The 16,579-nt window shown below is 45.7% G+C and overlaps 2 protein-coding genes across 2 annotated transcripts in view; both read right to left on the minus strand.

Moving 5' to 3' along the window:
- STIMATE (STIM activating enhancer) overlaps positions 1 to 8,735 on the minus strand; it is a 44,951-nt gene extending 36,216 nt beyond the window's left edge. Inside the window, exon 1 of the mRNA XM_016210223.2 lies at positions 8,518 to 8,735. Within this exon, the coding sequence (XP_016065709.1) occupies positions 8,518 to 8,677 (160 nt within the window). The 5' untranslated portion in view covers positions 8,678 to 8,735. The remainder of the gene's footprint in view (positions 1 to 8,517) is intronic.
- A 6,809-nt stretch (positions 8,736 to 15,544) lies between these two features.
- SFMBT1 (Scm like with four mbt domains 1) overlaps positions 15,545 to 16,579 on the minus strand; it is a 106,869-nt gene continuing 105,834 nt past the window's right edge. The window contains exon 21 of the mRNA XM_087825028.1: positions 15,545 to 16,207. Coding sequence (XP_087681154.1) covers positions 16,067 to 16,207 — 141 coding nt within the window. The 3' untranslated portion in view covers positions 15,545 to 16,066. The remainder of the gene's footprint in view (positions 16,208 to 16,579) is intronic.

Below are 16,579 nucleotides of genomic sequence, written 5' to 3' on the forward strand. Positions count from 1 at the left end.
GGGAAGACATATCTGATGACCAGACAAAATTGGGTTAACTCAAGTGAGAAGCCATTGGCATGAAGGCGAATCCAGTGGTTGATAATCCTGCTGAGCAGGTACAGGAGTTCTAGGACATGCTGATAACTGGAATTCTCATAAGAGACATTTTTCAGCAAAACCCAACCCCACTCATCCTGGGCCCACGCTCACAGAGTGGGCTAAAGGGTACCAAGAGTCGCCCGCCCTGGCATTAGTCTTAGCTATCTGGACTCAAGGCTGGACTAGAAAGCCAGGGGTGGAAGCAGCTCTGCTTCTCTACATCTGTGTGGAAGGTGGCGAACAGTCAATAATAGCTAGTTCGCAATAAGGAGCTGTTTTGCTTGTTAACTAAAAGCAAAGTTTCCAGAGCCAGACAGCTCGTCTCAACCTCTTACTGGCTGAGTGACCTTGGGTATGTTACTTAACCTCCCTGTGGCTCAATTTCCTTACCATAAAACGAAGCTAGTATGAGCACCTACCTCTCAAACAGGCTAACACACAATGCCTGGCACCGAACAAGGGCAGCAGGTCTGCCTGCATCATCACATCATCTACCTCAGGAGGTATTGGCAACAGGACAGGGCTGGGAGAGGGTCACTGGGTCCCCATTTCTTCTCTGACAGCCCAAAGGATACAAACAGTAGAGGTTCCTCAGGGGGACTCCATGAGATCTAAAAAGATATGCTAAAACTGCTTTAAAAGAAAGATTCTCAAAGAAATAACTCAAATGGAGCCTGAGGTAAATGCAGAGCCTGACTTGCCACCCAACAATTTAACTCAGATCCTTTTTAAGTGCGAGCTTTAGAAAAGAGGCCTGAAACTGCATAAGGACGGCTCCCTGGAACCCCTTCCAAATCACTGTCTCTTTTCCTGGAAGCCTCTACCCACAGGCTCTCCAGCCCCCAGAACCACTCTCCAGCCCCCAGAACTGAGAGCCATGCCCCTGATTTCCTACGTGGCCCTTTGCTCTCTCCACTCCCTCGGTGTTCAGAGCCCCTCACATCTTCCTCATCTCCATTGTTGTGCTCAAGCAGGGCTTTCTTGGGAATCCTTCCCTGAGTCCCCTGGCAGAATCCTTCATCCCTCCTCTCAAGTCTATTCAAACTTTTTTTTTTAATTTTTTAAAAACTGATTTCAGAGAGGAAGGGAGAGGGAAAGAGAGAAACCTCAATGATGAGTCATCGATCAGTTGCCTCCTGCACGCCCCCTACTGAGGATCAAGCCTGCAGCCCAGACGTGTGCCCTGACCAGGAATTGAACCGTGATCTCCTGTTTCATAGGTCGACGTTCAACCACTGCACCACGCCAGCCGGGCCAAACTTCTCCAACCTCTTCACCCTGTCAGCACACCCACCTGCAGCCCAATCCAGCTGCGAGTCCCTCAAGCACAGGGGACTGGGCCTCAGCTAGCGCCCAGCACCACACTCAGCACTCAGGGCCTTAACAAACCCCGACAGCCCACTGTTCTCACCCTGCAGGGGCAACACAACAGCTTTCTAATCTGTTCTGCTACAGCTCATGCGAGTCTGCTGACTAATCCACAAACTAAACAAAGGTAGTTCTCAACAGGGATGACTGTGTCCTCTGGGGACACTTGGCAATGTCTGGAGATATTATGGGTTGTCGCAACAGGGGTTGAGGGGTGGGGAGCTACCAGCATCCAGTGCGTAGAGGCCAGAGTTGCTGCTAAACAGCCTACAATGCACAGAACCACCCCCACAACAAGGAATTACCTGGCCCAAAATGTCAACAGCTGGAAATGCCAAGTTGAAAAACCCTGGGTTGGATGGATAACTTCCCAGTAGTGGAGTAATCTAAAAGAGGATCAGGATCACTTTTAGCATACATGAAGAACAGGATAGCTCTTAAGGGTTATTCCTAACTCAAAATTATTAACTACTCTCCTTATAGTCACACAGAAGCAGAGAAACATTCTGTGAAAACAGCAGGTAACCTGAAACCACCCAGGGCCCTGGAAACCCCTCCTCACCAGTTACTGAATGGACTCAGGTACTCGCTCCTCCCCCCGCTGCTCCCCAGGGCCCTGCCTCTTACACACTGGACCTCATCCCCAGGGTAGGATTGCCAGTCCTGCAGTCAAGGGAAACATTCACAAAGGGCCAGGCGGGAAAAGCAAACCTCAGATGTGACTCATACATATACTAAATGATTGCTAACTCTTTTCAAATTTTATTTTTAATGCTATCAGTGCCTATAAAACAGTCTGAAGCATCAGATAATACTTGGGATATTAAAAAGAAAAAAAAAAAGAATTATTAAGGAAGAAAATAGAAATTATTCAAACAGAAAGGAATGAGCCAGGGCTAGAGAGTAATCAGAAAGTGCCCCTGTGTGGGAAGGGATGAAAGGCAGGCAGAGTAGGGGACCCGGCTCACTCCACTCTGCACCTACTAACCAGGACTTCGTACTGGACGCTTCACCTGCTCACTGTCCTTGTTCGTAAAATAAAAATAACCCCTCTCCAGGATCCTGTGAAGTACATCAAGTGCTGAGCACAAGAGCCCACACACTGGGGACTCAGCAACCAGTGGACCTGGGGCTGATAACACCAGGGACTCGGATGCAGGTTCATCACCTAGAAGTGGGCTGCCCCATCCACCCACTGCCCTCTCAAGGCCCAAGGGAGACTCCGTAGGTGAAAACACAAGAAAGGGTTGGGTGAAGAAAGGAGATCATTGCATATACTACAGCCACCTGCTTTGGGTACATGCTAATTTGGAATTCACAGTCACTGTGCTGGTTGCCATAAAGTTTTTACGACTATTCAGTCTATGAAACGAGGGCTAAAGGGAAAGGTGTTATGCAAACAAGATGAAACGGGAAATGTTTAACCTAATTCAGGAAACAAGTTACTCAAGCACTTGTGAAATGTTCTCCAACAGAACTCCTGAATGCAAATATTGTAATAATGCAGATGATGACATCAGCCCCCAACCTCTGCCCCTTACAGAGGGCCTGACACTGATCCAGCTTCCTTACACACATTCCTTCCAATCTCCACATTCCCGGAAAAAGTATTATCCACCTCTGGCTGGGGAGGGAGCTGAAGCTTCAAGAAATCTGTAGGTTGCCCAAGGGCACTTCAGGGCAGAGGCAGAAATGAAGTTGGGTCAGACAGGTTCCAGAGCCAGGGATCCTGCTATTTTTAACCACCTGTAAAACTTTGTCAACACGACTTCACCTTCATGTAAATATTATACTAATTGCAAAAGATTTAAAACAGATTATTAAAGCAGTAGAGATTTGATAGGTCCCTAAAGGGCAACACTTAACAAACAGGGTATTTAAAAGGCTAAAAAATGCATTTCATTAAATTATTCTACAATTCAGATTGTCAACTCTCTCTTGCCCTGATTTTATTCCAAATTAAGGAAATTTTATTATAAATAAAGGAGTAGATCACCACTATGAATAAATGTTACCAGATAAGTCAGCATTTAGAAAACCTGAAAGTTTCTACAAATTAAGACTCCTAACCAGCCGCCATGCTAACGCTGGTCACACTCCTTTCTCCCATGGGCATGATACCAGCTTGAGACAGGAAACAGGGACGTTCTTCCTTTGCCTTGGCTGGCACTCTGGAAGGAAGAAAGGATACTGACATTGATTGTGTAGGGTGTCAGGCCCAGAGGTAGGTGCCTTGACTCATGAGCTCTAATTCAGCTATCACTAGGTTTCATTATTTTACCAGGAGGTGGTCACTGAGTGAAAATTTACAGGGGGGGTGGGGGCAGGATATTCACATGACCCCAAAGTATCACCACCATAGAGATCATTTATTATTTGCAAAGGGGAAAACGTATCTTTTCAAGGGAGAGATTGAGAGACATCCCTGCTCAGCCCAGCAATAGACCTTATTATCACTAATAGTGGGACTGCCTGGTGTGACGGGCCTCCAGGTGGGATGCCATACGAAGTGCACAGCACCGCCTATGGAGTGTTCCTGCTATAAGGAAAGTTATCTGAATCGCATAGCTCCTCTAGACCAAACTCAGGAAACAGCTCAACCACCACCACAAGGAAATGCCGGACAGCTCTAGAACGAGACACTGTACATGACAACTGGCCAGGACCCTTCAGAAAGGCAATGCCATTGAAAAAAGAAGCGTGTGTGTGTAGATTCTTCTAGAGTAAAAGTGACTTAAAAAGCAATGTGATCATGGTTCTTGAAAATCCCAGCTAGGAGAGACTTGTGACATTTGGGGAAGTATGAATATGGTTGGGACGTTAGATGATGTTGTGAAGTTATTTATTTTCTTTGGTGTGATCATAAAACTGTGGTTATGTAGAAGACTGTCCTTATTCTTGGGAGATTCAACCAAAGTTCTTAGGAGTAAAGTGTGATGCTGGCTGCAACTTACCTTTGAATAGCATGGCCAAAAAAAAAAAAAAAGAGATAAAGTAAATGTGGCAGAATGTGAACAATTTCTGGATCTAGGTGGAGGGCAGACAGTTATTTACTCTATTACTGTCTATCTTTTCCATACATTTGACATTTTTAAAAATAAAACCTGGAATAGGGTGGGAGGAGGTAATCCCAGGAATGGCTGTCCCAACCTGAGTGTGTCTGCACAGAACACACAGGGAGGCCAGTTCACCACGGGAGACAACACCAGGGACTACTTGAGATTAAGGTTTCAAAGCTGGGTACACTCATCTGCGATGTTACTTTGAGCCTCAGGAAAAAAGCTACCATTTCTCAACACCAGCAGTGTTTTTGTGAAACACTGACACCTTCTCCCAGCTGGCTTGTCCCCATGTCTGTAACATGAAAATAGGCAGGGTGATCTACTCAAGCTCTCAAAATGCTTGTTCTGTAAGAAACCAATTCTGTCTACACTTCAGCCCAGAACTCTGTGCACAGTGGCTGAGGATTGGGTTTGCTTTATGTTCACACATCCTGAGAGCAAACACTCCCAAATGCCAACACACACCCTAGCCAGTACTGACTTCTGGCTGACAGCAGGCCCACTGCCCTGTACTGGAGCAATCTGCTGAGTTCCAGGACTGCTCAGCTCCACTCTGCTGTGACTCCAAGTCACAGACCATAGACAAAGCCACCAAAACAAGAGGAACTGCTCAGCAGGCAGATCATAACAAAGCCCCCTCGTTTAAAGCACTTCTTTCTACTCGGACACCTGGTGCCTTTCATTGACATCCCAGAAAACCCAGAGTGGGGAGTCCCTGTATAAGCTTGCCTCTGAGTCTGTTCAGCCTTCCTAGCTGGAGCCCCTGGAAGGCTCAACAACTTAACAAGGTGATGCTGACACTGGGACATGGCCGGGGGCAGAGGCCTGTAACAATCTGTTTGTTTAGGGGGCTTGAAGCATCAGCTACCTATATCACCTGGCACAGACTCTCAACTGCCTGGACTGAGACTGTCTGGAAAATCCCACACGGTAAGCCAAGCGCCAGGATGAGAAATCCTTTTGAGAATCAAAATCCTCCCCCGAGACATAAATATATATGAAAAGTCTTCCTCTAGGACAAAATCCTCCAGGATAAAAAAACACAAGCAACTTGTAAATAGAGAAAAAAGTGATTTTCTGGGTAGGAAAAAAAACATAAAGACAATGATCTGGGGAGTCACTGAAATTGGGTACGCAGAGTGATGAGAAGTACCCCACAGCCTATCTGGCAGAGAAGTGGGCCCTAGTATAGAACAGAGCTGGTCCAACAGGAACAAGGAACAGCACCTGCTCTTGGAACTAGGGGGAGTGTCAGGGATGAGAGGCACTGGGCTCACAGCCTGGGGGAGGAAGGCACCGGAAGGGAAAAAACAGACTAGCAGAGACAGGGACTGTTCGCTCAAACTGCTCAGAGAAGATTGATATTTAAAATAGGCTTGACGATTAATGCTGGAACTGATGAAGGATGGAATGGCCTCATCTTAACAAACAAGACCTCCCTCAGGGCCTGCAGGGTGGACACTCTTGTCATAGGAGCCTGACAGCTGTGCCAGACGGAGGAAACGACGCTGTGACCAGAAGACTAAAAGCCAGACAGCTCACAAGTGTGCTTCTGAGCCCCTCCCCCCCTCTTCTCCCCAGCAGTCATTCCAAACGTAAAGCAGCCCCTTGGAGTTCCTCCTCTCCCCAGCAGTGCAAGATGGAAGAGCCCCCACAGGTGTATTTCAACAGAACCAAGTTTAAGAGGTAAGAAAGGAACTTCCCTGACTTGATCCCAGTCGGTAGAATCCTCCTGGGCCTGCTGTCTGCTTCTAGGTAGGGGCCTAAGGCTCTGGCTCTCATCTCCATTTCTTTTTTTTTTTTTTTTTTAAATATATCTTTATTGATTTCAGAGAGAGGAAAGGAGAGGGAGAGAGAGAGACAGAAACATCAATGATGGGAGAGTCATTGATCGAGCCCGCAACCCGGGCATGTGCCCTGACTGGGAATCAAACCCCCATCACCTGGATCCCAGGTCGACGCCCAACCACTGAGCCACGCCCTGCCAGGATCTCATCTCCATTTCTGTGTCCAGGGCAAACACAGCTCTAGTCCTTCCAGCACTTCCATCACTTCTCCTCCTCACTGCCCCAGGACCACAAGCTCCCTCTACGCGTAGCCTTACACTAAGCAAGAGAACACCTTCTAGTCCCGTCTTTACACACACAAAGTACCAACCACAGTGGTATCTGCACATGCACTCACACTGAAGATTAAGAAGCGAGTGTGTCCCTGAATACTTGCAGGGCCAGTGCCACTACTCTGCACACATACAACCCGGCACGCTTCTCAGCTGCGAGGAACTCTGCCCTGTCATAGTCACATTTCCCTCTCTGAATCACAAATATCATACCCTAGGGAGTAAGTCAGGCCTTCAGCTTCAATCAACTCCACGAAAATAACCAGAGCTAAGCTAAGAAATCCTAGGTTAGAGAACAAAATAATAACTAAGCCTGCAGTTCCTTTGGAGAGAAAGGCGAGCTGGAGGACAGCGAAGTGGGAGGGGCGTGAGGACCCACACATGATCTCCAGAAAACACACACAGTTCAAGCACCCAAGTCAGCAGCTGATTTTGGCTCCACCATCACAAATCACTGCTGTGGGAACAAGCGGGTATTTGTTCAGCAAGGAAAACAGCAAGGCAAGTAGAGACTACAAAGAAAAGAAAGAGTGGCAAACACATACACTTGGGCACTTGCTGCAAGATTTATCAAGGCCAGGCAACCGAAGAAAGTGATGTCCAAGATCAGCCTCCTCAGGGATACCTAAAGCCTGGGAGAATTCACCCAAATAAGCCCCACGTTATAAACAAGAAAAGCCGCTACTGCAGCCACTGGACCCTGTGAGACATAGGCACACGGCTGCAGGATCCTTCCCAGGTGTACTTTCTGCAGGAACTTCCCACTCTGAGCACAGTGGGGAAGTTTTGAGAACAAGTCATTTTGGAATTAGTGCCTCTATCCAGATAGTTATAACTCTCCCTTCCCACAAAATGCAATCACAGGGGCACTCCCAGGCCTACAAGCCAAGTGAAGCTGCTTCTTATTTTAATAAAGGGAAGGATGTGCACTAAGAAAACACACAACCCCCACCCGACAGCACACAGGACAGCAGGGTGGAACTTCCAGTCTTCCAGAAGGGCCACCTGGGGCTTTTTTCCCCACCATGAAACTCTCAGGGATGGGCCCCTGGTGACTTAGTACAGGGATTCGGAGACCTCCCAGACCCTCTGTGTCTCTTTCTCCAATAAGCCACGAGGTTGCTCAATTCTCATGAAAAGAAATTTTAAATGTAAATAATAAGTGTGGGCTGGGAAAGGCAACAGCCAGGAGAGGTTTGAGACTTAATTAGGAAAGTTTGGGACAAAGATGGAACAGGTGGGGCCTGTTTGGGGAAGAAAGGAGGAAATGTGCAGAAGGGAGTCTGGGTGGGTCCTGCTCCGACCAAAACAGAAAATAAAACTGAGAAACAAGTTCCAGGGTGGGAGGAGATGCAGGAGAGGAGGTGGTACAGGGCATGCAATGCACGGCTAAGGAGTCAGGTACTGCTGGGCAGCGGGATTTAAATGCGAAGGGGAGACGGCAAATCTTCTGAGTGTAGGTGCAGAAAAAGGCTCAGTATCAAACTGCGGCTGTAGGGATGCGGGTTCCAAGTGCGGAGGGGCGGCCAAGAGGAGCCTCCTAGGGTCAAGGCGCCGGGCTGAAAGTGGTTAATTCGCGATGACGAGGTGGGAGGGGAGCGAATTTCAGGCGGGTATCTCAGGAGAGGTGTGTACGGGTTGTAGTGACGGGGGTGGCCCGCGGCTACAGGCTGCACCCATGAAGCTAGGGGCCTGGGACCCCGGGTAGGGGACCGGAGCTCCCCCTGGTCTGGAAAGCCCGGGCTGGGCTCGCGGCACCAAGGCACCTCCGCCAACGGGCCGGGGTCGCCGGGCCTGAGCTCTCCAAGCAGGAGGGTCCCCAGGGAGGGGCCTGGGCCCGCGACTCGCAGGGCAGGGCCTCAGGAGGGGCGGGGGTCCCCGACTCACGCATTAACGTGCTGAAGGCCACGACGCCCAGCAGCCCCTGCAGGAAGATGCCGAAACTGTGCATGAGCGCGCCGCTCTCGCAGCGGCCCTCCCCGGACGCGACGGTGGCGGGCGGTGCGCCCGGCACTCCGCGGCTCGCGTTCCCCGCAGGGCCCTGCATGACGGAGCTGGCGGAAGAGCGCGGGGCGCCGCGGGCCGCGAGCCCCGAGGCGGGAGCCCGGAGTCCGAGCCGGGAGCCGGTACCTCCGCCCCGCGGCCGACTCAGCGCCGCGCGTAACCCGACGTCTGAGATTGCAGCGCCTGATTGGCCCGGCCCGGCGTGGGGGCGGGCCTCGGCCGCGGCGTCTCCCCCCGCGAGGGGCGGGGCTTCGGCCAGGGCGAGGGGGCGGGGCCGTGAGACTGGCTCGCAGGTGGGACAGGCCAGGTGAGCCCCGGGAGCAAACGCGGCAGCGGAGAGCGGGCTGTGGGATCGCCTGCTCTAGGGCAGTAGGGCACGAGCAGGGACGGTCTGTGACTAAATTTTTCCCCCTCCAAGACAAATCCCTCATATCCTGCAGAATTTATTAAAAATTTTCCTGGGTTCCCCCCTCAGATTCCAATTCAGTAGTTCTGAGACAGGGTCAAATAACCTGCGTTTTCAGAAAGCATCCTGGATTATTCTGAAACTGGTTGTTGAGAAAACAATCCAAAACTCAGCAGAGAGGCATATGCCTACCAATCCAGACATTCGGCGCCCTTCTACTTTCCCTGTTAGTACCGGTGTCCTGACCAAAGGCTTATTTTAGGTATCTTAGAGTCAGCAGTGAGGCCCTAGTTGACTTTTTTTTTCTTTGCTAAATGTAACTTAAATGGTCATTTCAATCCAATCGCCTTCACTTAGAAATATAAAATACTTACACTGAAAATATGTGGCTATATCCCAATTCTGTTTATTTTTAACGATTCATAAAAGAAAGTGAACTTGGTATTTGCCACCTCCCTCCACACATACACATTTCCTCTCCCCTAACCCTTTCTGATTCCTTGGGACCTGCTCTCTACCTCTTCCAGGGCCTCTAGTCCACATTCCCTCACCTACCCTCCCAGCCCCCAAGGCTTCTCTCCAGACACCTCTTGCTGGTGCTATAGGGCCCCTGACCTTCCTACTGCGTCCAGTTAATGCCAGTGTATACATGGTGCTATTCCAGTGGACACTAGGCTCCATCTGTGGGACAATAAATATCCTATCTAGGGAGATTTCCCCTAAAAGATAGCCACCAAGAAATTCCAATTACACAAGTTAAATGCTATACAAAAGCTTTCTTGGTTAACTGGAATATTAACCTCATTATCCAGAGAACAAAAATGGTATCATTTCTCTAGAGCCAATTCTCCAGTCCTCTCTTACAATGCACTTTCGCACCTCTGTGCCTTTACGTGGAATTCTCGCTGCATGGAATACTGTCCCTTTTCCCTGCTCCCTCAGCTGGTACTTATGCTTCACGGCCTGCTTGACCGCCCTCTCCCTGCCACACTTCCACATTACCTTGTGTGCTGCTCCACTAGAACGTTTCAGATTGCTAAATTAGACTCTGTCACAGCTGAATGTGAGCCTCCTGAGGGCAGGAACTGATTTTTATTCGCCCTTGAATCCAACATAGTGCCTGGCAGGGAAAACATGCAACAAAATGCTTTTTAAATTAAACTGAATTTTAATTTATAAAATTTAAAACTCTCCACAAGTATTGACCATGGGAAAATACAGAAAATCAGGTGAAGAAAATAAATAGGTAAGGGAAATTCGCATTACTATCTTTAAATCTAAGAAGGTCTCTTATGGGGATGCTCAACAGTTACAGTTCATGTTCAGAGAGAACCAAACAAGATGTGTATGTACTTCAAGTAGAAGAAACTGTTTGGGCATAAGGAGACTCTTGATTGCTTGAAGACACAGACAGCTCAAGGAAAATTGCACACAGAGCTGAAAAGTGAAGTTTTTGACAAAGCACTGCTCTGCATATCCAGACGTGGAGGAATCCTTAAGGCCTGTTGCTGCTGCTCCAAGGCAAATGTCATGGAACAAGAAGCAGTCTTCAGAGTCAGAAGCAGAGTCCCCAATGCCAGGAGCAGTCACCGTGGGGAAATTCTGCTCTGAATTTCCTGAACTGCAATAAAAAGTACCTAAATCTGGAAAGGAAAAGAATTAGACAGCAGGAGAGGGGGGAGAACTCTGCAAAGATTCATTTTATTAAAATAGGAAGGAACTTTCTCCTCCATTCAGAGATGATTCTATGAGACCTCAATGGAAAGTTTTTTGAAGGATTTATGCTGGCCAAGAAGCCTTCTTGCTGTTAGAAGGTAAACATAGCTTAAGACCTGTTTTCATTTTCTTATAACCACTTTAAACAGCCATGATATACCACAAGTTTATATACACTCTTATTTACAAAAAAAAAAAAAAAAATCCACGCAAAATATTCATCCAAAATAGTTATTTTTTAATCCCTTGAAATATCATCAAACTTAGTGGAAGTTTTTTTTTAATAGGTATTCTTGTGCATATTTCTCCTTAAGTATACTTTATCCTCAATGCATAACTTTTAAAATTAAGAGAAAAACAGCAAGCAAGGATACAACACAATATGCATTTCATTTTGTTCCAAACAAGCAGCTTAAACACACACACACACACACACACACACACACAAAATACATTAAACAAAGTGCATCAGTTCCAAGGAGTTAGTACTAGAAAGAGGCCTAAGGACAGTGCTGGAGCCCGCCAGAAGTCCTGCCCTGGCAGGCCTCTGATTGTCTTTAGAGAATACTCCACCCAGAAAAGAAAGGAAAGGAAAGGAAAGGAAAAGAAGAGTGCTTTAAAATCTCAAGAGAAAACACTCAAACTATACTTCCCTAGAGGCTTCTTGTAAAGGAGCTAAGAAACTGTCCAGTTTTAACTTTGTCCAAATATTGTAACTGCCCTCAATCATCTGCTTTGTGACCTGATTTGCCCCAGCGCCTACCTTCACCCTTTCAGCACTATTTGCCATGCTGCCAAGCTAGGCATGCAGTTAGACTGAATACAGTGTGTAGGAGCCCTTAGGACTGGGCTTCCACACATCCTGAGAACAGGAACCCCCATCAGAAATGGTGGCTTCATTTCACTCATCAGTATCATCTTTTGCTTCCCATGGCTCAGGGTCGCACTTCACTGCTGGTGTTCAAGACTTGTCCTGCAAGGCCGTGGTTTGTTTCCCTTTTGAAACAGTCCTTTGTGACAGGCCATAGCACAAGGACAGATCCAAAAGTTAAGTCAGAAAAGACTTAAGGGGAGGGAGTTTTAGGCCTGCTTCTCCATTCTCCCAACCCTCACTCCTGGTTCTTGTGAAAATCTACGACTCCTGAAATAGCAGAACCAAGAAAATCAATCTCCAGTGCATTTACCACCTACCACCTTCTACACCGTAACCCCTAAGGCAGCCCTCAGAACAAGGCTTCCTATGTGGTCTGGAACAAGCACAGAGGAAACCCCAGTGAGCAGGTTTGAAACCAGACCCATTCAAATGGGGCTTTGAGTTTAGAAATCTTCTGCCAAAACTCCAAGGTGGTTATCTGAATTAATTCAAATTTCCAAAGTATACACATTCTCAGAGTGGGTGGGAATCATCAAAATTCACTAGCGAAACATTGTAGTGATTAAAGTCAAGGAATAATTAAAATTGCATGACTGTAACGGATTTCTTTTTGGTTTTGCAGGAGGCTCTATCCTACAGTTTCTGAGCCAGCACCATGACCATGACACATGGTTATTCACAGTGGACCCAGGACCAAAGACATTCAAATTTTAAAAGGGGGTGCCCAGTCCCCACCAAAACTTATACTGCATCTGTTAGTGGTTTCTTCCTCTTCACCTTTCTAAGGCTAACTACTACCACAGAACACTTTTGAATTTACGCATACACACACACAACATCCCTAATATACAGGACCAGAGTTCAAACCCAGTGTGGATTTCCACTGCTGCGGCTAAGCTTCTAACAACTCCCTCAGAGCTTCTATGGGCATCAATCAAACCAGTAAATGGTGTCTTAAATATAAAAGTCTTTGGTGATAGGTGCCAAGTAAATATAAGCGCCTGTGACTGTTTTCCTAATGTCCCCAGCTAGATAAATCTTACCTACTGTTAACAATTCCCTGATGTTCTCTCTGTCCCCGAGAAGCACTTTTTTGGCTTGAGAGAGGGCAATGGTTCTGAATCCTATGCTACCTAAGGCTTTCTAAAGCTTGTAATCTGTATTCAGGTACCACATTAGTGACTGAATTGGTACAAGAAAGTGAGTAAAATGTATTCAAGTCCTTGAGTAAAATGTATTCAAGTCCTTGGGAAGCTTTGGTTCAAAGCCCAGTCCCTCACAGTGAGAATAATTTTACTTTCAGGAGAAGAGGCATATAAAGGCCAAGTTCTGAACTGCTTTTCTATGTTTGACTCTATCACAAGTCAATAAATATTTATCAAGGAGCCCACCTTTTCCATAAGTTGGTAAGTATCTATGTATCTATAATGTAGATGCTGGGAGCCACTTGCATGGCCAAAGAAAGCCAGATAGGGTGAAAGCCCTGAATGCACTCCCTGCAATAGCCCCTTCAACTCTCTTCAGCTGGGAAGGACGAAGGTAGTTTACAAAGGAAAACAGCATAGTTCCCAGAGCTGACAAAATACAGTCGAAATGTCACCGCAAATCTTCATGTGCTGTAAAAGGTTTCCCTAACACATTCACAGAGCAGTAATAAGCTAATATTGGTCAGCCGACTTCAAGGTCCAGGGGGATGATATAGTTCATTCACCAGTCTCCAAGCTTGTCAGTTTAGGAGCAAAAGGGAATCATGGAAAACTTACTGACCTTGGGCAGGCTGTGGGGCCAGCTAAAGGTGAGATTCAGACAAACACAGTACCTCACAACGCACCTCTCTTAAATTTGAGGTTGGTACCTTTAAAAAGTAAAGTTCAGCACCTATGTGCAACATACAAACATTCACCCCAACGTGGTGAACTAGTGTTAGGCTTAAAACGTGGTTCAAAGTCATAGGAATCTGACTGTCAGTGCCGCCCCGCCCCGCCCCATGAGGCAAACAGAGTCTAAACAGTGTATTTTTTTTTAAATGCCCTGTACCAACTTCCCAAACAAGTATCCTCTGGAGGCTGGGGGTATATCACTATTCTTGAATGCCTGATAAACTATATTTCAGTATGACAATGCAAGAAATATTAAGGGAAATCTTACTTCTTGTTTCAACTTTCAGTTTTCAACCTTTACTTGTGAAGGGAGGTGTTCCTAATTCTATGGTTTCTGGAGAAGTCAAAAGAGAGGCAGTGTAACCTACAGGGTAGGGCAAAAGTAGGTTTACAGTTGTGGGTACGTGAAAGTTTACTCTTGTATTATTGTTATTGTATTATTTTCCATACAAACAACTGTAAACCTACTTTTGCCCCACCCTGTATTCATTGTCACATGTGGAAATTCTCTCTTATAGAAAACACATCTCATTTTTCTAAAACAAACATAATTCCATTTTTTTTGTTTCACTGATCTTCAAGTAAACTTCTTTGCCTTGGTGCCTTGACTGATGAGCTCTCAGGAAACTTTATTAAGCAAGCTACATCTCTCCTCCAAAGTCTATCTGCTTAATGCCAGTTGTTCCCAAGCACCTTATATATGCTTCTCTTCTGTGGGCACAGAATTAATCAAGTTCTTAAAAACTGGGTCTCTGAGTAAGGCCGAGCATATTAATTTTTACTCCAGGTATATCTGGTAGTAGCCGAAACAAAATGTTGATGTTTTAATATATGGTTTGGTTGGAGGGCTGGAATTAAGGTGTGGTTGGAGGGCTTGAATTAAGGTGGTTCATAAATTATCCAATGAAGAGAGGATCCAAATTATAGAATGTTTGCCAATGTCCATAAACACAGGTGGGAGGTAAGGGAACATCACAATCAGTTCACATTTGTAATAATATTACCTTATATACGTATAGCTGTTTAGGATTTACCCAGTTTGTAGTTCTAAAACATTTTCAAATCTTGAAGAGGAATAATTATATTATAAATTTGCAGGTGACTAGGATAATTAAAAAAAATACACTTAGCAAAGTAAACCATTTAAAGGAAGCAATCTGTGTATGTGTCTTTCCTCTTTTCTCATGGCTAGAATAATACAGCTAATGCTATTATTCTATAATAGCTGGCAGTGCAATCATAAGTAAAAATCACCTGTAGTTTCATGTCAACTTGAGCTGGGTCAAAAGAAACACCTAAAAGAAAACTGAGTTATTGAGTGGGAATTCTCAGACTGTAAATTACATTCAATTTAAAGATTTAACTGAACAAAATTGTAAACCTGACTAGGCAAACAGGTTTCCAGAACCCTTAACAACCTTTCAATCTTTAGCCACTGAGGAAACAGTTACAAAAACTCCATGCTGTGCATAACTCCCCAAAACCTGTTTTCTCTGTTGTGCTTTTACACTATCTGCCTAGAGACATGGAGAAACAAGGGGAAATGGACTTGACGGTGGGTCCAAGGAATACCTACTGATTTTCACCCAAAGTAAGGACTTTAGAGATTAAACAGACAAATAACTGTGAAGAAAAGTAAACATACAATAAAAGCCACTGAAGTCCCTCTGAAAACTAATGGGGAGAGAGGAATTAAACTGAAATACCAACATTAGAGATACTTCTTAAAACAGGTAGCCCAAGCTGGGTCAAGATGGAAAACAATGACAGTGGAGTTCTTAGATCAGGTCAGTTAGGGAACTGGCGTAAGTGCTCACACAATGTTTTTGAGAAAGCACACAATGTTTTTCCCCTCCAACTTCTGCCATAGTTTTAGTGTTCATGTAGCTTTAAGTGGCACCATACAAAAAAATCTCACACATGGCTGCAAGCTCAATTATCAACAGAGGTAGTAAACAAAGGAACTCCTAAGAACAGATTTTCAACTGGATCAAAGTGTGACTGCACATTCAAAACCCTAGAGCCACATAAACATCCCCAAAAGAAACTGTTTTAATTTAAAAAAGCTCAAAAACACAATGACAAGGATGCACTGGTTTGCCTTAGGCGCAGTTCCAAATCAGTGCTGACTTAAAGCTAGGTCCTCTCTTTCCAAGAAAGAGAAAGCAGAGAACAAAGTTCAATCTACAATGGGAGGGGACAGAACAAAAAGAAAACAAACAAAAGGGTGCTTTCCAGCAGCCTAAATTAGTCTTCGTTTAAGCCACACCACTGGAAATGCTTATTCTTCTTATATGAGTCTTTTCTTCACAACCTTTATTTTCTAAAATCTGCAATCTGCTGAAGGAGAGATGCTCAGATTTCCACTGGCAGGAGAGCCACTTCAGTGCAGTTTTTGCTTCCTCACTGTGGGTCCTCCTTCCCTGAAAGTGCAAAGAGAGCAAGCCAAGACCCGCAGGGCCCAAAGCCCCAGACTATTTCAGCTCTACTCATAGAGCAGGCAAAGGAGTTGCTGCATTTGTGCTTCAAAGATACAGCTCACTTTGGTTGTCCTTCTCAGTTGGCAAATTGCTCATAAAAAGCAAACTTGATCCTCTCTATGTGATGGCAAAGTTTGATGGCAGGGCCTAATTTTAAGTCCATGCACTCTTGAACGGTGGGAAGGGTAAGGAGCAGCAGGGCCTGCCCATCAATTTCCTGTTAAAGCACAAAATATAAATTATCTCTGATGTGCACATGAACTGCAACTCGATCATGACAGCCCCCATTCACTTTGGCTTAGTCAAAATCAGAGTCCCTGTGCTTTCCTTTCATTACTTTTCCCCTTTGAATGAGTACCACACATTTCCTTTTAGATGCCTCTCATAGTCCTCCATACCAATGAATCTTCAGAATTAACAACAAAGTTTTACCAAAGATAAGAATCTGCTCTACAGTTTCTGCTCTGCAGAAATTCAGTAAACTAGCCTAGTAACTGGCAATTAAATGTGCCAAAAGAAACATTTTAAAGGACTCTTTCTAAATCTGAAAGAAGATATTAACTATAAACTTCAATGTTTCCCTATTCTG

Source organism: Miniopterus natalensis, chromosome 15, assembly GCF_054644295.1.
Source record: "Miniopterus natalensis isolate mMinNat1 chromosome 15, mMinNat1.hap1, whole genome shotgun sequence".
NCBI lineage: Eukaryota > Metazoa > Chordata > Mammalia > Chiroptera > Miniopteridae > Miniopterus > Miniopterus natalensis.